The sequence below is a fragment of the Drosophila navojoa genome, chromosome 3, assembly GCF_054131105.1.
Source record: "Drosophila navojoa isolate 15081-1374.11 chromosome 3, UAZ_NAV_1.0, whole genome shotgun sequence".
Classification (NCBI taxonomy): Eukaryota; Metazoa; Arthropoda; class Insecta; order Diptera; family Drosophilidae; genus Drosophila; species Drosophila navojoa.
This window is the reverse complement of record NC_142891.1, coordinates 25,853,787-25,879,165: the sequence shown is the minus strand read 5'-3', so window position 1 is coordinate 25,879,165 and position 25,379 is coordinate 25,853,787. Positions and strand designations below refer to the sequence as shown.

General features: G+C 38.3%; 3 protein-coding genes across 6 annotated transcripts in view; 1 reads left to right on the top strand and 2 right to left on the bottom strand.

The window, feature by feature from the left end:
• Positions 1-25,379, top strand: part of DIP-kappa (Dpr-interacting protein kappa) — a 200,391-nt gene that overhangs the window by 1,014 nt on the left and 173,998 nt on the right. For all 4 annotated transcript variants that reach the window (XR_016196390.1, XM_089257272.1, XM_089257270.1 and 1 more), the window contains exon 2: positions 6,031-6,196. Coding sequence is in view for 3 of the 4 variants with exons in the window: in XM_089257272.1 (XP_089113398.1) it covers positions 6,046-6,196 (151 nt within the window). In the remaining variant the exon portion in view is untranslated. The remainder of the gene's footprint in view (positions 1-6,030; positions 6,197-25,379) is intronic.
• Positions 12,114-16,201, bottom strand: Gpo3 (Glycerophosphate oxidase 3). Its single transcript, XM_030387508.2, has one exon. The coding sequence runs from the start codon at positions 15,970-15,972 to the stop codon at positions 12,391-12,393; it is 3,582 nt and encodes a 1,193-aa protein (XP_030243368.1). The 5' UTR covers positions 15,973-16,201; the 3' UTR covers positions 12,114-12,390.
• LOC149091936 (fibrinogen-like protein 1) lies at positions 17,873-19,345 on the bottom strand. The gene is made up of 3 exons (XM_089257273.1): positions 19,231-19,345; positions 18,112-19,172; positions 17,873-18,051 (listed from the first exon to the last, which is right to left on the bottom strand). Exons 1-3 carry the CDS (start codon positions 19,297-19,299, stop codon positions 17,937-17,939), a joined length of 1,245 nt encoding a protein of 414 aa, XP_089113399.1. The 5' UTR covers positions 19,300-19,345; the 3' UTR covers positions 17,873-17,936.

The window sequence follows — 25,379 nt, the reverse complement described above, 5'->3', positions numbered from 1 at the left end:
TGAAAAAAAAGAATACCGGATTTTTGCTATACTAACCGAAAGTAATTTTTTGTATTATTCATCAAGTGGCATCAGCTGATTTAAAATGAAAACTAGCTGATAAATGCAGCTTGACTGAAATATTTATTTTTCAATTTATATACTTAAATTAATAAATAAATAATAATATTAAAAAAATAATAATGAAATAATATATGCATTTTTAACACTATTTTAATGTTATAAATTTTTTTAAGGCAAAAAAAAAATTTTTTTTTATATTATATATTTGTAAAAATTAAAATTCTTTTATTTTTGTTATTCACTTTGAAATGTTTTATATAAATATATTTTACAAAACTAAATTGAAGTCTAATTGTTATACTGAAAAAACATTGTTTCATATCTCCCAATTATGTATATTTATATTTATGTGTGTTTGCAAACCTCTAATATGTTGGCAATTGTGCAAAAAGCCGCAGTGGTAAAAGGCAGAGAATAAAAAAAAAAAAATAAGAGCAAGCCCAACTGCAAATCCAGGCAATGCAACGAAGCAAACTAAATGGCCATAAAAACCACTCTCTCAGGCGTCGGGGGGTAGTGGAGTCGGTTAGACTTGTAACCAGCAAAATAATTTGTTGCAATAAATATTTGAAAATCCAGTTAAGCGAAGCATTTTCGTCACGAAGAGGCAGCAGCGCACAGCAGCAGCGGGCAACTGGCCAAGACAGGAACTTCAGTCCCAGCAGTCCCAGCTCCTTGTTTTGAGGAATTTCGCAGCGCACACTCCAGCAGTGGCTTTAGCTGAGGATTTTGTGCATTGTTTTATTGCGACATACTCTATGTGATGAGGGCAGCTTGTAAATATTGCCACAAAATGTGTGAAGCTGAAAAACTGCAGGAAATATTATATTTGAAATATTTATGCATAATAAGTAGGGGTAGAGCCGGTCTATGAGGTGGCATAGAGTGAAATGTAGAGGAGCTTGGTTTTAAATGAAACGCTTAGTCAGCATTTGAAGTTTGATACATAATATATTTTATATCTGTTTCAACTAAGACAAACTTTTTATATTTGAGCATGTGTCATACTTGATCTCGATTGGAGTGAAATTTAGATAAGCTCAGCACTTCTCAAAACATTCTTAAACCTTACAAATTCTTATCCATCAAAGTTATCTTATTTTCCTATTATTAATAATTGTGCTTTATTATTATATTATTTTTATTTTTAAAATAACTTTGGTAAATTTTAATTTTTTATTTATTTATTTTTTTTTTTTTAGACTAGTTTTACCAAATCTTTATATCTATAGGGGAAGCAATCATGTTTCCATTTTATAAACATATAAATCTAGAAATATAGAGAAGATTACCTTTTTTGTTAAGAAATGAAATAAATTTATTTTATTTTATTTTGTACAAACTGTTTTTAACATTGTCTAACTATAACCTGAGCTGCTTTCATTTCATTTCAATATTGGCCAATTTGTAATCTGCCCTCCATGAATACTTTTAAGTCATCTACGTTACGAGAGTGGCGAATTTTCGCCTTGTTAATAATTTTTCAGGTATTTTTTAAATATTCGCGGCCTTTTGCAAGGCCCCGCAGTTTTTTGTTGTTGTTGCCTTTGCTCCTGTTGCTGTTACTGCTGTTACTGCTCCTGCTGCCGTGTTGCATTTTGTTGGCTGTTTCACCTGCGGAGCTGGGGTCTTGCGCGCCAGCCGCTTTTGTGTCTCTATCCCCACGCTTTAATATTAAAAGCGTTTAAAATTTTTTGTACGTTTCGTCGCCATTGTTTATGTCTGAGTTTCTTTTTTTTTACCTACATCAAGCCCAAGGGTCTTTTGTCTTCATACCCCGCATAAAAAATTCAACGCTGACGGGTTTTATTTTAATGTTTTATCAAACGTTCGTCTGGCAATTAAAAAAAATTGCATTTTGAAAATGAAAATTAAGAAATAAGCTATAAATATACTATATAGAAATAGATGAATTTTTATTTATGGTTGACCATCGGATTTAAATACTGTCATAAAAAAATTAATTTTAATAACTTTTGATAACATTTTTATTATATACATATATACCAAAAAAGAAAAAAAGAAATAATAATAAAATTATAAAATGATTTAAATATATACATCTAGCAAACTTAGATAATTATTAAATACCTTTTATTATATATACAGTTTTCATTTTGTAAATAATTAATCCATTTAATTTGTTAATAATTTTATAAACTTCGTTGATCAAAGTCTAAAAACTTATATTTCATGAATATGTTTTATATATATTAAAATATATTTTTTATTTATTTATTTTCATTTGTTTTTTTTTAAATTATTGTATTGGCTGGTAGGGGCTGTCTCTCTTTGACTATTCCACAGGAGAATGAGTTAATCTGAATCATAATTCAAATAATGTATATGCTCTGGCCCTCTTTAGTTAGGTAAAGTAATATTTTAGAACTTATCTATGGCTTATGCAAGCTAAAGCATTTTATTATTTTAATTCATATTTTAAGAATCGGCAAGTATTTCAAAAGAAATAATTTTTTTTTTTGAAAATCTAGGGTATGTCTTCGTAAATCAGTTCATCCCATAAGGTTGCCCAAAAATTTGTTATGGTTGCATTTGCTGTCGTTGTTGTTGTTGTTGTTTTTTGTCAACGGGGAGCCGCACTAACAAGCTTTGTTGTGTTCCGCCAGTCGTCCGTCGTCCGTCGTCCGTGGTCCGTCCTATCGTCCTGCGTGCCTCGTGTCGTTGCTGTTGCTGTTGCTGTTGCCTGTTGGCGCATCGCCTTTGACTACAGTTTGCTCAACGTGCAACGTCGTCAACAACGCCCGCAGCGCCGGAAGCGGAAGTGTTACCATTGCCATTTTGTTGGCATTCGGGCGCGCTGCACTGCGATGCGATGTGATGCGGTTCGCTTCGGTTTTGGCATTTTGGCATTTTGGCTGCCGGCTGCCGGCTGCCGTTTATCCCACTTGCTGTAGTTGTTGTTGTTGCTCTTATTGTTGCTTATAATATTCCTTTGGCTTTCCGCTTGCAAAATGCTGCCATGTTTGCAGCTGTCGCTTTTGCTGCCCGTTGGCTGTTTTCCCCACTCTCGACGAATTTTCGTTTTGAGTTTCGGCTAGTGATTTTGTTTTGTGTTTTTCTTTTCATTTTGCTTCCTTTGGCTCTGCTCTTGCTTCTCTTGTGCTGCCAGCTGTCTGACAGGTGGTTTGCTCAACGTGTTTTGTGTTTACTTTGTGTAATCATTTCATTTGTCAAACTTGATTCGAGCCCTGTGCGAACAAACACACAAAACGTTCGTCGACAGTTTGACATCGCAAATTGAAGACAACTGAAATATGTCTGCAGGCAGTTTTTTTCGTTTTCCTTTTTTTACTTTTATTCTCTTTTTTTTTTTTTTTTGATTTATAGTTTTTCTTTCGTTTGTTTGTTTCTTGTTTTTTGTTGCTGTTAGCTTTTAAATCAACGGCAAACAATTAAAAGTTTTCTTTATGTTTCTGCCAGGAAGTTAGCTGAATTTATAGCTTCACATTTGCTGCACAGAACCAACAAATTAGCAAAAACTTTGAGAGATACAATAATAAATTTATTGCGACATGTTCAAGGAATTTATATATTTTTTTAAACAAATTATCAAATTATATAAGTTTTAAGAACTAAAGAAAAGTAATTTATGTAGAATTATTATTATTAATTAAAAAATTAAATAGAAACTGAAGCAATGCATGAAATGTTTTATACTATTAACAATTAATTTTTGATAATACTTGTATATGTATTTAATAAAAAGGCAAATGAAAATTTATTGTAAATATTAATTTTTAATATCTTTTTTTTTTTTTTTATAATTGTAAAATTATGACAATTTTTGTTAGGTTACCTTTTGATTAAGATTAGACTATATTTTTAATATGATTTGAAAATAATTAAAATCAACAAATCTTGTTTTAATTAAATATTTTTTTTTTTTTTTGAAGTAAATAGATAATTTGTTAATGCCTTTAGAAATAACTGTTTAAGAGCATTAAAACAAAGCCAAAAAACTTGTTTAATTATCGACAGTTATTTTAATAATCAAATATCGTTAAATGATATTTTTATTGTGTTAAAATGTGGAGGTTGAGCCAGTGTTGTCTGCAAAATCTTTATTGGACTTTTGTCTTAAAATGCTCTAAGTTTTTATTGCTTTAAGTGATTCACACACCCGCATCATTCGAGTTAAAGCTTCAATAATTGCTCAAAGACTTTAAAGCTCAGCCCCCGCAGCTGCCGCACCGAAACATTGGAGCTTGAACAATCAAAGGCAAGGCACAAAATCAAATTACTGTCTAAATGCTGTCTAAGCATATTTCATTTAATTGTCTCAACTTAATCTCGACGGCAACAACAAAGTTACCTCGCCAAGGCACCGGCCCTCCCGCGCTCCGCCGCCCGCGTCCTGCCTTCTGGCTCTTGCCGCACCAGCCGCGTAGCAAACACGTCAAAACAACGCCTCAAAATCTACTTGGCCAACTCGACGACAGCCTAACTGTCCGTGCCCTCCCCCATGCGGGGGCTCCACTCAGACCCCATTTCCTGCACAACAAAAACAAACAAACGAACGTCGGCAAAGTCAGAAAGCTACAGCCCAACTATGTAGCTATGCATAGGAAATATATTCCAACGAATCTCGAATACACTTTTGAAAATGTAAACGAGATATAACAAAACTTTTCAGTTCTGAATATTCATTTATTTTTTTATTTTCATTGGATGTGTTGGATGAGCTGACATTCACTAAGAATTGGTAGATAATATTGTATTACGGCTAGCTTAAACAAGCAAGATTAGAGTACTTTGAAATCATATTTATATTTGCATATTATTATATTTTATGAGCTAAAGTCAATGTTATTCTGAGCTGTGAAGAGATAAGATATATACTATAGTTGTAATTATGTTGATTTATTTTTAAAATAATATCTGCTCAACGACAATTCGTTTCGGTTGTCTTAAGCTTAAAGTGCACTGATTAATATTTTTATTTTATTTTATAAATAATTATAAATTAGCAATCAATTATTTAAATAATATTAATCAATAGAATAATAAAATAAAAATAATAATAATTAATAAATCCAAAGATTAGATATATAATAAATTCTTAGAAAAGATAATACTCGATTCCTGTTCCATATGAGGTTTGAGTGTTATGAAAAAGTTACTGCGCTATCGATTAGTATATCTACATATATTATTAACTAGACAGGACTATCTCAAGAATAATCAACAAAAGTAATAAGGTTTTGGTCTTGGCATTTGCTTTCAGATCGCTTAAAAGCATAGTTGAAATTGTTAGGTCCAAATATTTCGAGGTTATACTGAATTCGTATACCCTGAACCCATTGAAAATGGGAAATCAGGGTATAATGGTTTTGTTTAAGCTACTTTTACATCCACTAAAGTATCCAAAAGAAACAAGCGAATTCCCTACTCGGCCACGCACTTAATCACATAATCGAAATACCCCTAACTAGGGCAGGGGCATGAGCAACATTTTTGACTTCAGCTCGCCAAACGCTACGCATCCGGGATCCGGTCCGATGGCGACCGATGGAAAAGGGGAGACGACCAGGGCGGGTGTGTGGGTGTTGGGTCTCTATAGAAGACGCCTACATTTTCCACATTTGCCGTTAAGTGCTGGCAAACCCGCACGTCATCAGGCTCGACAACATCATGACGCTCAATTTCAATGGCACTGGTGTTGATTGCAATGTTGTTGTCGTTGTTGTTGTTGTCGTTGTTGTTGCCGATGATTACGCGCCATTTAAGTGATTAAAGGTGAAACTGTTTGGTGGGTTGGCTGCGCGGGCAACGCGAGCAGCACCCCCAGGTGCAGCCTCTACAGCTGGTGTGTGCGGCCACCCCCCTTTACACCAGCTCCAACCTCCCCCTCAACCCTCAATCAACTGAACACTGCCCCACCCACCCCAACTCTAATCAAGTGTTTCTGCCATTTTCGTGTACAATTTCGCCTATTGCCCGTTTCAGAGATTTATCGCAAAAATGCTTGGACTCGTTGCACTGCGACATGTACGGCCACGCCCATCGGCCAATGGGCGTTTGGCTGGCATTGCTCTACACATTATCAACATCGTGGCCATAGTGCTCATAATGATGACTGCCACGCCCACTCGTGCCGAGATACCTTCAAAGGGTAAGTACTTTGATAATTTAATGAGCTTGTTTCAATGGGCTTCTCAATGATTAATTGATTGAAATTTGTGGTCCGCTGAGCAGGTCTGAGCGGGAAGCAGACACAGTGGGGGGAAATCGATGTTAAGGAGAGATTATGGAAGTATTACGAGTGCTTTTAATTATGACAGTAATATGTATATACTATGTTGATATGTATATAAACATGTATGATGATAAATTAATTATCTATATTAAACAGCAAGCTGAGTTTCAATTCAACATAAATATTGAATTGACAATATATTAATCATATGGAAAAATAAGATACTAATATACCAATCGTAGAACTGCTTTAATAATGTTTATAATTTTATCATTTTTTTGTTTCTTTGTTATTATTATTATTTTTTTTTTATATTTTGGTACGGTCCTATTACAATAATTATTCAACGTCCTATATATATTTTTTTTTTAATTTCCTCAAGTCGTATTTAAAAGGCAAATATGCAAATTTTAAAACTTTAAAAGCAAACCAAACACGCATTTAAAAATCTATATAAACAGCAATAGAAATGATGTTTGATAAATAAAAAAATTAACAATTAAAAGTCAATAATAAATAAGATTGAATGAAGGTTGACTTCATTCAAATGTAATTTCAAAAATGCAAATATATACATTATTTTTTGTGTACATTTGAATTTTAAATTCGATTGAATTTTTATTATACTGAAATTATCACCAATTCTTTTCCACTTTTTTCATTGACACAAAAATTTACTTATTTTATTTACTTTGTAAAAATAATAAAACATTTTACACAAATATGTATTCCACATACTCGATAAACATTTAAAGATTACCATATTTGGATTTGTCCATCATACTCTGTTCCAGTACAGTGTCTGCAATAAATATGCCGAAAAATATTTGAATGCAAAGCTTTTACGTTGGCTATTAGAGCATATTGAGGAATTTCAATTGCCTCTTTGTCTTGTCTTTGTTGCGACCTAAAATTTTCATATTAAAAATGTTATCATAATAATTCGTAGCAGGTCTTCAAACACTTTTTCTCAGCGTGTGTGAGGCTTTTTGTATATTTGCATAATGCTGAAATTTATCTTTTGGTTGGCAAACAGGGCGGCGTCTAGATCCTTCAGCATATTTCATGACATAATCAAATATGCTTTAAGCCATGGCCAACAACGAGAGCAAGAGAAACCCTTTTGATGTCCTCGAAATGAGCTGCGGATAAAGGATGTGCCTAGTGCTATGGCTTGTTGTCTTTCTTTCTTGAGCTATTTATTTATTTATTTCTAGCAAATTTTGCGTATATCATAGCAGAGAGTCTTGGGTATCTACTCTATACATTTTATTTATTATCTTTATTTTTCTTTCCGGTATTATTTGTATTCTTCTTGGGAATACTGAATATGCAAATGCTTACAAGACGTTTAACTTGTCACCTGCGGGCCAGAGAATGCTCTCCGCACTTATCTGACAGATGTGCATCTACCTCCCGGACACTCCTCCTCCTATCCTCCGGTCATGTATGAAATACACATTTGTTTGCCTTACATGTTTGTCACTTTTCGTTGTGGCTGAATGTGCTGTATCTGTCTCTCTCTCTCTCTCTCTCTCCCTTTGTATATGTGAGTTCAAGGAGTTTTTGGCTCTGACTAGCAACGAGTTTGCTGATTCAGTTCGCAGTCACAAGACTTGTAGTTGAAAGATATATGATGATTTTATGCATGACAAAAGCGAAAAATATTATATGCAAAAACTGGCCAAGTGAAGCGTATAAATAGAGCTGCTTTTAGTGTGTTATCTGGAATTTTACCCACTCTTTCAATGTGTGCTTTGTACAGAAGAGAAAAGAGCAAAATTTATGTTTATTTATATAAGTATATTTAACAAGTAAGAAGACTCCAGTCGAGACTGCTCGACTAGGAGATACCCTGAACCCTCCAAGCTGATATTCTAATCATTATAAGAATTTATTTGTTGAATAATTTAATTTCTAGACCTACAATCTTAATGCAACTTTCAGAATGTAATGTTTAAATGTATGTACATTCCAAAGCACGTCTCTAGTAATCGAAATACGTGGGGGCGAAGGGGGCGTGGTATCAAAATTCTATAAATTACAAAATGTTTGTATTCATCATATGTATATACACGGTAAATCTGAGCTTTCCAGGTCTAAAACTATTCAAATGAGTCTAAAAAAGCAAAACAAAAATTTCGATTATTCTCGACAAAAAAGTTATCGGATGATTTATCGAAAAAACAAGACAAAATCGTACTGCGTATGGTAGAAACGAGTATGCATGTCAAATTTGCCCAAATTATTTTATGCCTTTTAAAATATTTGGTTTTAAATTCGGTATTTATACTCATTCGTGAAGTGAATTAGTATATTGGTTTTGTGCAATGTCCGTCTTGCTGTCCGTCCGTCTGTCCGTCTGTCCGTATGAACGCAGTTCATTTCGCCGCTATTGAATCGGAAAATGCATTTTCCGATATACCAGAAATCACGTTAGTTGAAGATCACCAGCCTTGGCGGATATACAATCTCCGCCCATTGGGGGCATGGAAAATCGGATAAAACTGTATCTCACAAAGTTATAAGTCTAGAATGCTGAAATTTTGCACGCTATGAAGGACTTATCCTAAAGTATAAGAGCTAGAAGCTTCAAATTTTGATAGTAAAGTGCCCCAAACAATATTTTTACGCCTCTTTAGGGGCGTGGCACATCAAAAATACCCTGTAATTTTTTCATTTTTTGAGGTGTCTACGCCCAGTAGGGGCGTGGCAATTTGGCTACTAAATTGCTTATGGGGTGTGAATGAGTACTCCGCAGTCGGTAACGCCCGACTGCAACGTTATTACTTGTTTATACATTTACTTATGAGCGATCTAATGCAATATGTTAAAATGAAATGTGTTTCATTTTTATTTGAGAAACACAAAAATGTGCTGCCCAAAGCTAAAGCTTTAAAAATAAGACACAAGCAATGTGCTTTAAATATACATATTTATGTATTTTTATCATTTCCCTCTATTAAAAAGTCTATTTTGTAACAAACACAAGTTTCACATTTGCTCACACTGGAAATAAATGGATAAAAACGAGAAAAATGAAATGTGTGTAACAAAAAATGAAACTCAATTTAAACCACATATGAATGCGACTTCCTGCTGCCCGCATTACCACAGGCGTCTGCCGCGCTCTGTGTAAAGCAGATTTTATTGCATACTATTTTCTCGTCATTTCCGTTTGACATTTATATTTTGCTCTCAGTTTTTGCCATTTTTTTTCGTGATACTTCCTTTACGATATACACATACATACATGTATGTATGTATGTATGTATTTATATGTGTATACATATATGTGTTTGCATACAGTTCGCATATATTGCTTCTTCTAAATGTCCTTGACTGCATTATAACAAGCACTGTGTGTGTGTGTGTGTGGTGTGTGGTGTGTGTGTGTGTGTGTGTGTGAGTGCGTGGTTCTAATGGCTGGCATTTTCTTCATATTGCCAAGTCGCGTGTGCGCCGCATGCACTTTCGCCTCTATTACGAATACTTTCACAAACTTTGGACTTGGCTTATTAAAATTTTGTACTGGCTCGCGGCGTGCGCCAGCACTGGCACAAAGACTACATATTTTCTTCCTCTATTCTTTTTATTTTGGCGCTGCGGCGATTTATGCCACAAGTTCTTGCCCCACCGAAATTGTTGAAATAGTTTCGCGTGCTGCAAATTGTTAACGCAGCTAATCAGCATAAAAACACCAGCCGATTGCAGAGCCCGATAGAAGCAAGCCTAGAGAGTGAGAGTGGCAGCCTAGAGAGGGAGAGAGAGAGAGAGAGCAGGAAGAGTGCTGTGGCAAAGAGCGAAAGTGTTTGGCATTAGACCAGCTTAATAGCTATGTTTATTAGCTGCCTCTTGGCCAAAGGGCTAAAAGCTCGCAGCAGGTGAAAAATTGTTTGAGAATTGAATGCGTGTCTAACTGATATTTGAAATGAATGCAATTCATTTATGGCTGCTTGTGGCTTAGGCTGATTTACCATTTCTCATTTTAGCACTAAGGCTGGAATGGAATTGAAAAAAAAGTGCTTTGTGTGATGAGAATGTGCATTTGCGTTGGCTAACAAAGCTTAAGGATAGAATGGGAATGTAGGTGGATGTGCAAATATATGAAGAGAATAGGAAATGATAATTATTGTTCACGTTCATGCTTGAAGCTGTTTATGCTTAAATATAAATATACTTTTCTTTTTGAATTATCATACAAACATGCTGCATAAATATTAATTTTCTACAATAGTAAATATCACGAAATTCGGATGTAAATTTCCATTCAAATATGCCAATTGTAAATTAATTTTTATCAAAAAAATATTGTTTTGCTAAACAATAAATTGCCATGGTACCGCGTTCGTAAACAAAGTTTTTCGTTCTTATTTTAATTTTGCAAAATTTTCTTGTTACCAAAATGAGTTTAACCAATAAACAATAAAACAGAAATATGAAAATTTTTAATGTAGATATTAAAAAAAGAAAGAAAAATAACAAATTGAGTTTAATTCAATTTTTTTTCACATAAATATTGTGTTCATGTGTCGCATCATATTTTTTCAACCAATTAGTTGAAATATACCCGATATAAATTTATTTATTTCTTTTATTTTAGCCATATGTTTGGCTATTTAATTGGCAATTTATGCCGCTGGCTGCTGGGCTGAAATACGACAATTTACATGATGTTCAATTTGTGTTTCGATTTTCCAGCGAAAAAATTTGATTTTTTAGCTTGTTTTTTGCTATCGATTTTCCTTTTGGCAGTTGCCGTTACATGGGAAATTTTACACTTCTGACGACGCGTCGTATCTCCTGCTCCTTAAAAATAAAAACAATAAATTGGCCAAATTTTGTTGTCTAGCATGCGGGGCGGTGTTTCTACTGCTCGATGCCATAAGGCATAAGGAAGCCCATTTTGAATTATTGTTATGTGCAGACATTTCTTGTAGTAAATATATGCTTATCGTTCACATATTGCCTTATTCATTGGCTGATTGGGCGGCATCTGTACTGGTATAAGTATTTTTCCTTCAGCAAGTCTCGTGCTTCATGTGGCTCCCATTTTGACTAATGGATGCTCGTTAGCTACACAAATGAGTTTTTTATGGTCGCTTTCGTTTCTTGAGACGGGCAAAGCGGAAAAAACAACATCTTAAATTAATTCTATTTTTAAAGACTTTTATGTTTTATTTATTGTTGCTATTTTTTTAATTTTTATTTTTCAAATATTTACTTAATCAGATATATTTATTTTTCTCTCCCTAGATTGTTCATTTATCATTTAACGATATTTTATAATTTATTTTGATATTATTATTATTATTATTATTATTATTAATTATATTTAATTAATTAATTATGATTATTAATCATAATTTATTAAATTATTAATTATTATTATTATTATTATTATTATTTTATTATTCTTATTATTATCATTTATTATTATTTACTTAGTATATTGATTATTATTATTAGTTATTCATTAGTATTATTATGATTTATTATTACTATTATTATTATTTCTTCTTCTTTTCTTTTTTTTTTTCTTATTATTATTATTCTTCTCTTCTTCTTCCTATTCTTCTTCTTCTTGTTCTTCTTATTATTATTATTATTATTATTATTTTTGTTTACTATCAGGTAATGATAAAAATAAATAATAATAATTATAATAATAAACAAAAGACTCGAGAGGAAAGAAAATCCGCCAAAAATATATATATGTATATAGCTAAATACAAAGATAAATAATGAATGGCAATGCCTATGTACTTTGGTAAATATGGATTTCTTATTCCCCCATCTTTATAGACTTGTAAAAACACAAATAGTATAACTCAATGTTTATTGACTTTTATTATGACAGATTCTTAACGCTTTTATACGTTCATCTCTCCGAGTCATGATATAAAAGAATATGTGAATATAAAGTAGCGCACTCAACACACTTTCACACTCACTCACCGAACACCAAATGACGTTAGTGTGCCGGTGTATAAGAAGTGCACTTATATTCATATTTTCACTTAGTCTTAGTTTTAAAGTATTTTCTTGAGTCTTTTTCCTGTTGCTTTTTTTTTGTATATCTTTTTTTTTCTGGAGCGGCATTCACAGTTTTATTTATTCGTACCTAAATCATTGTCATTTTGTCTAGTATTCGCAATGCCCGATCTTCGCTTGTCATCATCAGCCTGCTTAGGCTGTTTCAGCTCAGGTGGCTCGCTCACGTCTTGGGCAATGCCAATGCTGCTGGCGTTACTTGCGCTCGTTGCATCCGTAGAGACTTGATTAATGGATTTCGATTTGCGCATATTTTCCTTAATTTTCTTAAGACTCGCCGTCGCATGGCGTAGAATTGTAACCGTATCGTGAATTCGACTGCCAACCTCCAGAGCATTGCCGACAATTAGGCGTTCAGAGATTTGATCGTTTGGCGCATTCAACCGAGAGACTGAACGGCTCGGCATGATTAGGGTCACCTCCGAGTCACTGCTGGGAGCTGTTGCCGCTGTGCTGCTCTCAGCTGCTGAAACCGTCGATGCATATCGCGTATTATTGTTTTTCCTTGGACTGCCCGAGGAGGAGGGGGAGGAGGAGGAGTTGCCGGGCATCGTTGGCTTCGATGTTCCTGGGCTCTGGCCACACTTTGGATGAGTTGGCGTCGTCTCACCCATGGACGCATCGCTGTTAACTCTCTCTGGTAGAGAAGAGTTTGAGTTCCCAGATTGTGGATGTTCAACCGGGGATCGCTCCACTTCGGTCCTCATCTTGCTTGAATATTGATCGCTGCCAGCCGTCGAGGAAGAAGTCCCATCATAGCTACTATTGGCCAATGCTGACGTCGGTTCATCCCCTGAGGGTGGATTTTTGTCTGCTGGCGCCTTTTCACTGGTGCGGTTACGCATCAGGAATCCATACATTTTGTCAACATCTTCGGCAGTAAAATGCTTGGGCCTAGACTTTTCGATCCTTGTTGGCTGTGTTTTCCTCTTGCTGGAGGATCGTTTGCTGGTTTCTGCTGCCATATCCGGCGAATCGCTTGCTTTTGGCTTTTCCGATGCCGAGGTCCTACGCGATTTCGTTTTCTTGCCAGCTCGACTAACCCCGCCCTCTAGAGCCTTGCCGCTGCCCGCTGCCCTATTGCCTTTATTGCTGGCATTACTAAAGGGCAGCTCGGCTTGTTCAGCTTGAGGATCTTTGCGCTCTTCACGGCTCGACGATTTCTTACTTGGCCTTCGCACAGGTGAACTCAGTTTCCTGTGTGGGTCCGTTCTCATTTCGCTGGCATTCTTCGCTTTGGCCGAGACATCCAGTTTTTGTGGAGCCTCGCCTTCGGGCCCTGAGTCAGGTATGACATAGGGACTGAAGCTGCAGGTCTTTAGTCGAACTGGTCTATCTGGACCATCGGGACCATCGGGACCATCTGGTCTGTCTGGACCAGGGGGACCTGTTGGCCTATCTGGTGTCTTATCGGACACCCGTCGTCTTACAGTCGACCTTTTGGAATCCCGACTGCTGCCACTGCTGCCTCGCACTGAATGGCCGACGGACGAAGTGCCTCTGACCATAGACGCTCTGTGGACTGGACTCGATTCATTCGCTAGGGCCGAGCCGCTGCCAATCCTCGTGGCTGATGCACTTGACATCATTGGCACTTTCGTATGCATGGCTAGGCCAGCCTGCACCGTCCTCGACAAGGTGTCCGTGCAGCTGGGCTGAGAGTTCATGTCAGCATGGGAAATCGCCGGGAAGCCCGGATCCATGGCTGGGGAGAAAGCAAGTGAATCTCCGGCGAGCGCCTGCTGGCACTGCTCGCTCTCCGGCCGGTTCTTTTTGGGCGTGATGATGTCGCCGAGGCCCATCTCCTGGCGCAGAAATTTTCGCGCCATTCGCATCTCCTTCAGCTGCCGCTGCTGATCCCAGCCCAGTTCCTCGGACATTATCTCCAGCACGGTGGGCAGCATCTCCTGCGCAGCGGCCGCATCAACGAACGCCACGCGCAGCCGGCGCGCAATCACGTCCACCACATGGCAGGCATACTCACGCTGGCAGGCGTAGATCACCTCGGCCTGTATGTAGGGAAACTGCGGATGCAAGCGCTGCCGGCTGTCCGGCTGAGGGCAGTAGCTGGGGCAGAGCAACAGGGGCGCATTGCTGCCATACGACTCGGCCAGATGCTGCGCCACGTCCATGGGCAGATCGTATGCCTGCACCAAATCGAGGGGCAGCATGCAGCAAAAGTTCTCGGCGCCGTCCAGCAACAGATTGCTGGAGACGCTCACGTCCGAATGCGGCTCCAGTAGGCACGACTCAATGGCCGTGTTGATCGCATCGACGGCCATTACACGGTACGTGCTCCAGCGCCCGCCGGCCAGGGTGATCATCTGATTGCCGCTAACCTCGAGCAGAAAGTTGGGCACAACTTGCGGCTCCTTGTCCTGCTGCTGGTCCTGGCCCTGGCCCTTGCCCTTGTCCTGGCCGATGTTGTGTCGGTCCGTCGCAGTGTCCGCATTGGTTGGGCACATGATGGATGGCTTCACCCCCGTCCAGGCGCTTAGCACATGCTCCTCGCGCAACTGCACACAGTCGTCGAGCACGCGGCGCGTATGCCTTAGCAGGCAGTTAACCACATCGGCTGTCGGGGCCGGCGGCTCGCCGGTCGGCTCGGGACGCTCCACATCCATGCTGCCCACGAGTAGACGATTCTCAAAGGGCAGCATGATCAGCGCCTCGTCGCAGCCGTCGCAGCTGGGGAAGAGCAGGCCACAGTTCTGGGAGCCATAATAGCCGGGCAAGGCGATGTGAGTGCCCAAGTGGGGCACTGCGATCGGATTGGCGCGGCAGTCCTCCAGTTTTCTTATCGCGTCCGTGCCGGCGCCCGTCGCATTGATAATCACCCGCGTATTGATGATGAACGACTCCTCCTGCAGGGCATCGGCGACGAGCACCTCACGGCAGTCCTGATAGCAGCTCGGCATCAGCTTCAGCAGGCGCACATAGTTGGCCACCGTGGCCCCAAGCTTGACCGCCGTCATGGCCAGGGCGAGGCACATGCGCGCATCATCCAGCTGGACGTCGTAGTAGATCAGCGAGCCCAGCAGCCCGTCCTTGCGCAGCAAAGGGAACTCATTGAGCGTGGCCTGCTTGGAGAGGAAGTGGGAGCCGCGCACATTCGACATGCCCGCCATGGCGTCGTACATCTTCAGGCCCAGCCAATAGAGGGGCAGGCGCAACGGACTGTAGATGGGCATCAGCATCGGCTGCACGCGATTCAAATGGGGGGCTATCGTTAGCATTGTGGCCCGCTCGTTCAGCAGCTGCTGCAGCATGAAGATCTGCTGCAGATCGGCGCCCTGAATCGCTGCATGCAAATACGAGTTGCTGCCCTCAATCAGTTTGCTCGACTTGCAGCTGGCGCCGCTGGCAAAGTCCTCGGCCTCGATGAGGGCCGTCTTGAAGCCGCGAGAGGCCGCCTCGAGGGCACAGCCACAGCCGATGGCACCGCCGCCGATAACCAGAATATCGAAATGTTCGCTCTTCAGCGATGTCATCTGCTGCTTTCGCTTTGGCATCTGGCCGCTGCTCTCCCTGCCCGCCTTCAGGCCCTGGTGGAGCATGGCGCTCATTGAGGACAGCAGGCGATACGGCTGCTTCGGCCATGCCGATGCCGCCAGACTCATTCGCATCTTCATTAGCATATCCGTTCCCCTGTCTCTGTCTCGATTCAACAATCGACTTGGCCAGCCTCGAATCTGTCGAGCTGCAAAACGGTCATTGGTAGCTAGTTGAAACGAAGAATTTACTGGGACATAAAACCGAAAAAGTATTTTGGATTTTGTGAAAGCAAAAAGTTTGATACAATTTAATTGAATTCACCTGATACATTTCTAGACTAGTTTCCCATTGATGGCTATTTCAAAGGCATGCGGTCTTATTGATGATATACAATATGAATGAATCGTACTAATAATCTCTCTGTATATTCTCATATTCATTCATTACGAATGACTATATTGAGTTTGTGCAATGCCCGTCTGTCTCTATCTGTCGCTCTATCCATCCGTCCATCCGACTGTCCGCCCATGTCCGTCGGTCTGTCTTTCCATTACACTGGTCGGTCCGTCTATCCCCTTGTCTGACCCTCCGATTATCCTTACGAATTCCTCCGAATTTCCTCCGTCTATACCTTTGTCTCCAGTCTGTTCGTCTATCTGTTTCTTGTTTCGTCCGTCCGTCCGTTCGAATATCTGTCCGACCGTATATGTGTCCGTCCGTGTTTTGCCCGTCGATCGGTCTATCCGTCCATCGCTCTGTGCGTCCGTCCGTCCGTGTGCCCGTCTGCTCGCCTGTCCGTGCGTCTACACCGTCCCTCCTGCGACTCTCATGACCTCAAGTGGGTCACACAGATTTCTCCATTTATTCATGTAAAATATCATAGGCGATGCATGCTCCAAGATAATACGATATTAATAATCAATAATAACGAATAAGTATCCTTAATATGTATGTATATTATCTTCAATTGGATCAGGAGTGTGTTTTAATGACTTTGGAGTCCCTGACGGGACGAACTGACAAAAAGTAAGATAAATAAACCAACACAAATGGTCAAAATGGTGCCGATATTTATGAGCACGCAAACATGGATAGCAAGCGAGGCCAAACGAATGGTCGGACGGCAGGATATGGCAGTGCTGGTATGACAGGGCGTTGGGGCTAGGGCGCCCTAATCGTGTCAATGGAGAGACAATAGTTGAAAATTAACAAATGAATTGAAATTACTTAAACAAACTCATTAGCGTGTGAAAGTCAAGGCGTTCATCAAGCTGCCCGCGCTTTGTTGACACCAATTGTTCTCGGGCGGGCGGTTCTGGCTGGGGGTGGGGGCCGCAGAGGCACTGAAATGGGTGGGCATTAAATAATGCCCAAGGGGGCGGGTACGCGGCACAGCCATGGAGCCCATTGTGGGTCAGAGGCAAGTTTTTGCGCGCTGAAATGATTATAAGCCCGTCTAAATATTCGGGCTACGCCTAGCCAATTGTTTTCTATTGTTGTTGTTGTTGTTGTTGTTGCTTTTGGCCTGTCGTGTCCGAGGAACGCCTACTTTACCTGGTCCCCAGAGCGAATGCCCATTGACTGCGGCAAGTATTGCATGTAATTAAATTTTCCAGCCTTTATGAGTTAAGCATAGTAATTTCGTGTCCCCTGGCAGTCACGACTTTAAATTGTCATCGATGTGACGGTACGGCGCAGCCGGTTGACATCAATAGCGAGCGGAGGAGACGGTGCCGGTCATTAGGGTAGCTAGATATTTCATTTAGTTGACAGCCCAGCACAGCTGTAATTTTCATTAGGTATATTTGAGACAATGGCACTAATTAGGAATTTAAAGTGAAAAGAGTATATTGGTTTCCTGCAATGCCTACCGAAGCAATATGCATCATGTAAAATATCAAATTTGTTCAATCAAAGGCGAGTGTAATATATAATGTAATATTAAAATTTAAGTACTAGGCAGAAGGAGACCACAAAGTACGTATGTGCGTGTGTGTTTGCATGTGCGAATAATTGTTGATATATTGGTCAAATTGGCTCAAAGGATTCATTACTTGCTTATTAATAAGGACAATTAAAATGTCATAAAAAATATGAAAGCATTCAGTTAGGCACACATTCGCCTGATCATCATTTGTGTGGATTTTAGTGGCCATCCGGGCCATAATCTGGGCAGTTTATGTCGTCCAACAGCTTTGGATGTTTGTCGTCCATTTAAATTACTGAAATTGTCGAAAAATCAATAGGGCATAAGCTTCAAGTGTTTTGCTTTTTGTTTTTACCACGTATAGCAGCTCCTAAACCACCAGCCAGACTTAAAACGTGCTGCACAGCTCCTGTCAGATAAATCGTTATCCCGATCTTTTGTTGAGAATTTCATGTTTTTATGATATTCTAAGACATTGTCAGCATTCCCAGAATAATCACCAAGCTTCTTAAGCTCGTACGACTCTTCTTCGCTGCCAATGAGGAAATGGCTGTACCGGGCATATAGGGTTTCGTTATTAAAGTCCTCCAAGTGAATATATAACTCATGCGGCTGCGATTGTGTAATTAAATGGATCTTCTCCAATCCCATGAAATACTCATGTTCCATGTTCCCAAATCCTCTCTTGTATTCCTCCCAGTTGCGATCAAAGTCTTCAGTTCCATCAATTGTACGCTGAATCACGATCCAACCAGATCCCACAAGCTTAGAGTCGCAGGGTACGAGGAATGGCCCGATGTTGGGTAATATCATTGCAGATGTATTGGATTTACCTTGGCAGTTAGGTTCCTCTAACTTTTTCATATATTCCATATATTCTGTTTGCTTCGATTGAAGATCTTTAATTTTCGCAGCATTTGCAGCTGATTCATTTCCTAAGTCAGATAATTTGTGATTTTTTTCCTCTATCAGAGATTTTAATTTCAATATTTCGTCATCTCTTTCAATAATAGTAGTATCTCTTGTTCTTCTATATGTGTCGATTAGCTCAGTCTGAAGAGCCAATTGCTTATCTTTTGATTCAATCAATTCAAGCTGAGAAGCCAATTGCTTATCTTTTGATTCAATCAATTCAAGCTGAGAAGCCAATTGCTTATCTTTCGATTCAATCTGAGAAGCGAATTGCTTATCTTTGGATTCAATTAATTCAACCTTTGCAGCCAATTCTTTATCTTTTAGTTCAATTGTTTTCTGTAGATCTATTATACTCTGGGTATCTCTATCCATTTTCGATTGTAATTCTGATAGAGATTTCTCTTTTGAGAACACGGATGAGGCGTGTGCAAGAAGGGGCTTCACAATCTGATAGCAGTATTTTCCACACTGTGCATCTAGTTCTCTATTGGCCTGGCATTCCTATGGTATATACTATGATATATTTATATCTAATTAATATATAAGTGAAAATACTTACTAATCTTTCCATTGTCACAAAGGTCACACTGAATGATATTAAGATGATGAGCTTGAGATATATTTCCATTTTGAACTGTTTCACAATTGAATTTATTTCGAACTGATCAATAGAATACCTCGTATTTTACCTTTGATAATACAAAACAGATTAGGCTTAGTCTAAGCCGTAGGTGAGATGACTTTGATTCAAAAAGTAAAATAATTGATAAGCATATTCACTGGACAGCATGTCCAGTGTGCCGCGCTCTAATGATCACATAAATATTAGATGAGTTTAATTGTGGGCCCAAGCTAATAGATTCTAGATTAAAACTGTAGTTCTTTTAAGCAGTGCATATAGTGCGTTGACGAAATTTATGTAAATAATAAATAAATGCACAAGTATTATTGTATGTTGATCTATAATAGAATACTATAAATCACATTAGCTATTAATGTTATTTATTGAGTTAAATTACAAAATAAATCAGTGATTATTTAACTTCTGGTGTTAAACTTACAACGTAAGCCATATCGCTCTAGCTCCTGACGAAAACTGAAACAGACCTAGGGCGCAGACGTTTTGGCAACAAAACAGCCGCAAAAAATGAAAAAATATAAAGAAGGAAAAAGAAAAACAACAACTCTAGGGTCTAAATACAAATTTCCGGCATAAGCCACATAACAAACCTGGCCCGTTAGCGACACGGCCACGGATGCGGATACGGATGCGGATGCGGATGCGGATGCGGACGGCGGCTCAACTGTACGGTGGACAATGGAGCAGACTGTGCTGCGGCACTTTGTTACATTTCGTTAGCTGGGCAAAGTGCCTCAACACGTTAGGTGACCCGCGACATGCCCCCAGCCAGCCTACCTGCCCTCCCTCTCTCTCTCCCCCTCTCTCTCTCTTTGTTCAGCTGCAGCGCGGCTTCGCTTTGTTTTTGCTGGGCGAGCTGGGCTCACCTTGGCACAGCCAGACGCCCCCGCAGCGTTGCCTCTCAGGCATTATTGCAGCTATAAAGTCAGTGCCTTGAACTTTTTTTGTTTTTTTTTGCCCGTTGTGCTTTTGGGCTGTTTGTGATTGTTGTTGCTGTTGTTGTCGTCGTTTTTGTCGCCTTATTGCTATTGAAGTTTGTTTTTTATGGCCTGGCCGAGAGCTTGACAATAAGCACGTTGGCTGCTAAACTTTTCCACTTCTCATTTATTATTACGCGTCCAGTTTTATTTATTTTCATTCTGGTTTTTTCCCCCAAGTTGTTGTCCTGACAACACAGCGACACAAAATTGTCGTCTCCATGTTGTCCAACTAAAGAGAAAAAAAAAGAACGACAACAACAGCAATTACAAATCGCAAAATGCAAACAAGCGCAGCAAATACATCTACAAAAAATTTTAAAAAATTTTCGCTAGGCGCAAAAAACAGCGAGAAAATTAATATAATTCAAATAAACGATTTGCCACGCTTCGTCAGGCAATCAGCGAGGTGTTAAGTTTAAGTGGCATAAATTGTTGTTGCTGCCACGGGGCAACAAGAGCTTCCTGCTCCTCGCATTCGAATTCGTAACAAATTCATCGTTGTACTTTTTTTTTGCTTATTGGCAAAACTTTTGATTTATAGCCTTGGCTGGGCTTAACTGAATAACTTTGATTTCTTGGCCTGCTGCAGCTGAACATAACGACAATTTAATTAGCAGCGAATAAATTTCAGACAGTTAAATATAATAAATAATTGCCAAAGCTAGCAATGATTGAGCTTGAGGTTGTGCAAAAAAATGTCGTTAATTTCTAGTCAGCCTGCAATAGAAACTTTAAAAAATTTTGAGAGCTACAAAAAATTGTTCATCTCTTAAAATTAATTTATAATGCATTTTAGGGGCTGATATGTAACAGAATATAACAAATTAAATTGAAAAAAAAATATATATATATATTTATATTCTTAAGATTGCAAAAAACATATTTTTAAATTTAAAAATAAAATTTCATCTATTAAGTTAATATTTGAACTCAATAAATTGTAAATAATTATATATATAGTTACAAATTTCTTAAATTTTTTTTATGATTTTCATGTTTAATTTATATTATATTATAATTTTATTTATTTTCATTTTCATATTTTTTTATATTATATTATGTTGAGGGTTATCTTTTAAATGAGACACGGTAAATGTAGGTGCAACGCAATAAGTTTATTTAACACAACAAAAATATTCAGTAACAAGTACACTACTTCACGTACCGCGACGATTTGAACTGACCGAGCCGACACACTGACATTGATCTTGCACAATGAACTTACAGGCTGACTACTGGCTCGATTTACAGCATGCTTATATACTTATTTCTATTACGCATCGAATGTTTTGGATGTCTCCTTATGCTTCTATGTTTACGTATGCATGTACATAATCCAGAACATTCGGTTTCTTATTCTAGAGACAATTAGGTAAAAAGCTCACTTGATGATGATGATGAGTTTTTTCGAGATTATTCCACAACATATTATAATTTTAATTATTATTCTCATATTTAATTTATATTATCATTTTAATATCGCGTTAACTTGCGATATATATTATATAAATATTTTCAATTTATTTATGATTTTCATATTTAATTTATATTATAATCTTATTATCCCTTTATCATGAGATATATTTATACACATATATTTTATATATTTAATATTATTTATAATTTTTATATTCAATTAATATTATAATCTTACATTCCCTTGAGATACCGAGATTTTCGCTGTCAATTCCAAAGAAATAGGAAAATGCATTCTCAACTTGATATCTAATATCTTAACTGAAGTATAATTCTAATCGGCATTCTGATCTTGAAAATCGTATAAACATTTGTTTCTTGGCACGCAAACTTAAAGTGCGACAACTGGCATTCGATTTGACTGTGGCTACAAAACTGGCGCCAGAGACACTCGCCTGGCCATCCATATTGTATATTGTGTGTGCATGCAGTGGCCCTATGATATAATTGGCCTGCACACGCAACGAGGAGGCCGAGACGTGGTCCAAGACCAAGGCACATGGTCAATGGTCAGCAAGTGCTTAGTTGGCCATGGCCAAGGGACAGAGCAACCAGGCTGAGCATAAAGGCGCTAATTTGAAGCAATTAGTCTTGTGCTTCCATATATGTGTGTGTATATGTCTATGTGTTTGTGTTTGGGTGTATATACATATATGTATAGGGCAAAGGACAAACGACAAACGATGTGGCAGTGCAGTAAGTTCCATCCGATTGACAAAAAAGTATGCGCTCATTGAATGCCCTTTCCTTCAAGAAGTTAGCTTGCCTTGCATAGCATTCCTATGTTCATGAAATAAATGTACAAACAATAATTTAGTTTAAATTGATTAAATTCTATTCTTTATAAACAGTAAAAAAGTGAGTATATTTTATTAAAATATTTTGTTTATAGCTTTTTACAAAAAATGACAAAAAATAAGAACTAATAATAGTAATAAATTAATTAATAATAATATTCAAAAAGAGACAAAAAAAGTTGATATATATATTAAAAACAAAGCCAATTAATTTTAAAATAAAATAAGTTATGATCTTTTTTTAATATGTATATCAAATTTAGTTTTTTCTCTTTTATCTGTTTTCTTTTCTATTTGTACATTTTTTATTTCAAAGTACTTTTAATATTCTCTTTGCTTCTTGTATTTTGTGGTTTCTTCTCATGCACTCAAACATTTTCAAACTCACTTTATTTGGTAATGTGCTAACTCATTCGCGAATATTATTCTTATTGAATTTGTAGTCTATTTTTAAGCTACGTAAGCCCTATAAGAGGGCATTCATTTAGCGAGCAATTAAATGTTATCGCATTTTTTACGACTTGACATCAATTAATTTTTACCTTCTGCTCTGCTATAGTTTTGTTTCCTCTCTTCCTTTTTCGGTTTTAGTAATTTTTACTACGACAACTGTTGGACAATGCCAGCAAATATTATTTTTGTATTATGCTTGTTGTAGCCATCAACGTTGGTGTTGTTGCTGTTGTTGCTGTTGGCCAACACTATTTGTGTCATGCAACAATGTAATTGGCACTGTCGTTGTCATTTCCGCTGGACACACGGTACGCCAGGGCGAGACATTAAGGATATTACGTGGGCAAGCGTGTAGCGACCAGACGCTAAACAAAGCTTCAGCAAGGAGACGAGAAGGGCAGGGAGAGAAAGAGACAGAGAAGGGGAGAGACGGCGAGAGGGAGTGGGAGGCCCCATTCAGCGGAAGGAAGCAACTTGTAGGTCGGAATTTGTGCAGTTTTTATGCTGTCTGTGTGTGTGTGTGCTTGTGTACTTGTCGCCCTTTTGCCGTTTAAGTTGTGGGCGTGGCCGTGTCCCGGCCAATTGTTAAGTTGAAAATAATAGAGGTGGACAGAGGACTGTCAGGCTGTCACTGGCGCACAATGCCACCCAGACACTAATCGATGTGGATGTGAGCAATCCACTGGGCTACTCCCACTGCTCCGATCCACCCGACTGACATTGCAATTCCAAAATTAATGACTCAATAGGCCAAAAGGCCACAAAGCTCAGGCACTGAAAGCCATTGTTTTCCACTCCTGGCCTTTTTTAATTGCGCCCCTCCCCCGCCCATTGGCCACTTGGCGGTTAGCCATCATTTATATTATTCACCTCTCGATTGTTACACCCACAATATACACAACTGCGCCCACAGCCACGCCAATCCCCCACACATAAACTACATTAGCTCTAAGCTACACTTGCGGCTTGTGGCTGTGGTAAGGCCAGAAGCCTCGAGCATTCGCATTGAGAGGAACTCGGAAGTGGAGGTCTCTAACGGCATCTCATACTAAATATGTCGTCTTTTAATGTAAATATGTATGTGAGAAATACTGTAAAAAAAAAGTACAAATTGACACGCAACTTAAATGAAAGAACCTAAAAGCTGTATAAAGTTCAAAAGGACCAAGTCATGGCTAATGAGACCCTTATCAAACACCATATATTAAAATAGCATCCATGAAATCAGTTTGAAAATCGTTAAATACAATCTGAAAATTTCTTTTCTCTTAAGAAAGTTTTCACTTAATCCATTGGGCAAGTTAAAGAGAAATACATAACAAAAATTTTATTGGTAAATTGGTAAATGAGTAAAAGTTAACAAAATTTCAATGAATTATTAATAAAAAAAAAGAACGTAAAATATGCATTTACAAAATGTAAAATCTAATTTAATAAAAAAATTAATGAAATAAATCTTTAATCAAATCAAATTAATGAAAAATAAATATTTACTTACTTCAATGCAAATTAAAAATATATAAAGATATAATATGCATACTAAATATAAAATCCATTCAAATTAAAAAGTTTGCAATAAAATAAAAATTAAAAATTCATTGGAATGAAGCAGGCCATAATGAAATCCTGTAGAGGCTCATGTCAGCTGGATGCAGAGAGTATCAGCTAGTCAGGCACGGCCGGCTAGAAAATTATTTATACATGTACTCTTTAAATATTAAAAATTGTATTGATATCAAAGTTATGAAATAGTTAAAATTTTAGTCTTAAAATTTTATTAAAATAATTTCTCTCGAACTCTCTTTCAGGTAAGTCGATGGCAATCTTGACTCATGATGTTGTAAAATAAAACCATGATGGCTGCTCGTAAGTTGTTTTCAATTTGCACCTAAAAATTGCTTAAGCTAAGAGTTCAAACTGGATCAGAGTTAGCTTGGGTTAGGTTAAGTGGCAGATCCTAACTTTTACACCTATTTGAACGTTTTTGACGCCAAGAACCGTAAGCAATGTGGCATGAAAAACTTTGTCCTGCTTTGCCATCGCCTGGGGCAAGTTGTGTGTGTTTGGGTATGTGGGTGGGCAGTGCCTTGGTCACTTTTGGTGCCACGCCACATTCGACACTTTATCACCTGGTTGGCCAATGGCCATGTTCTCCGGCCCGGCCATAACATTTAATGGTGCTCCGCTTAACGCTTGTAAACACGTGGGTGTTGTCCTCCCCCCCGGCCCAATCAGAATGTGTTTGTGTCTGCGTCTATGTCTGCGCTTATACATGTTGACTGCCTGCCACGCCTCTTTAGCCATGGATGTATGCGTGTGAGTGTCCATGTTTGTGCTCGTGTCGCTTGCTTTCTTTTGGAAA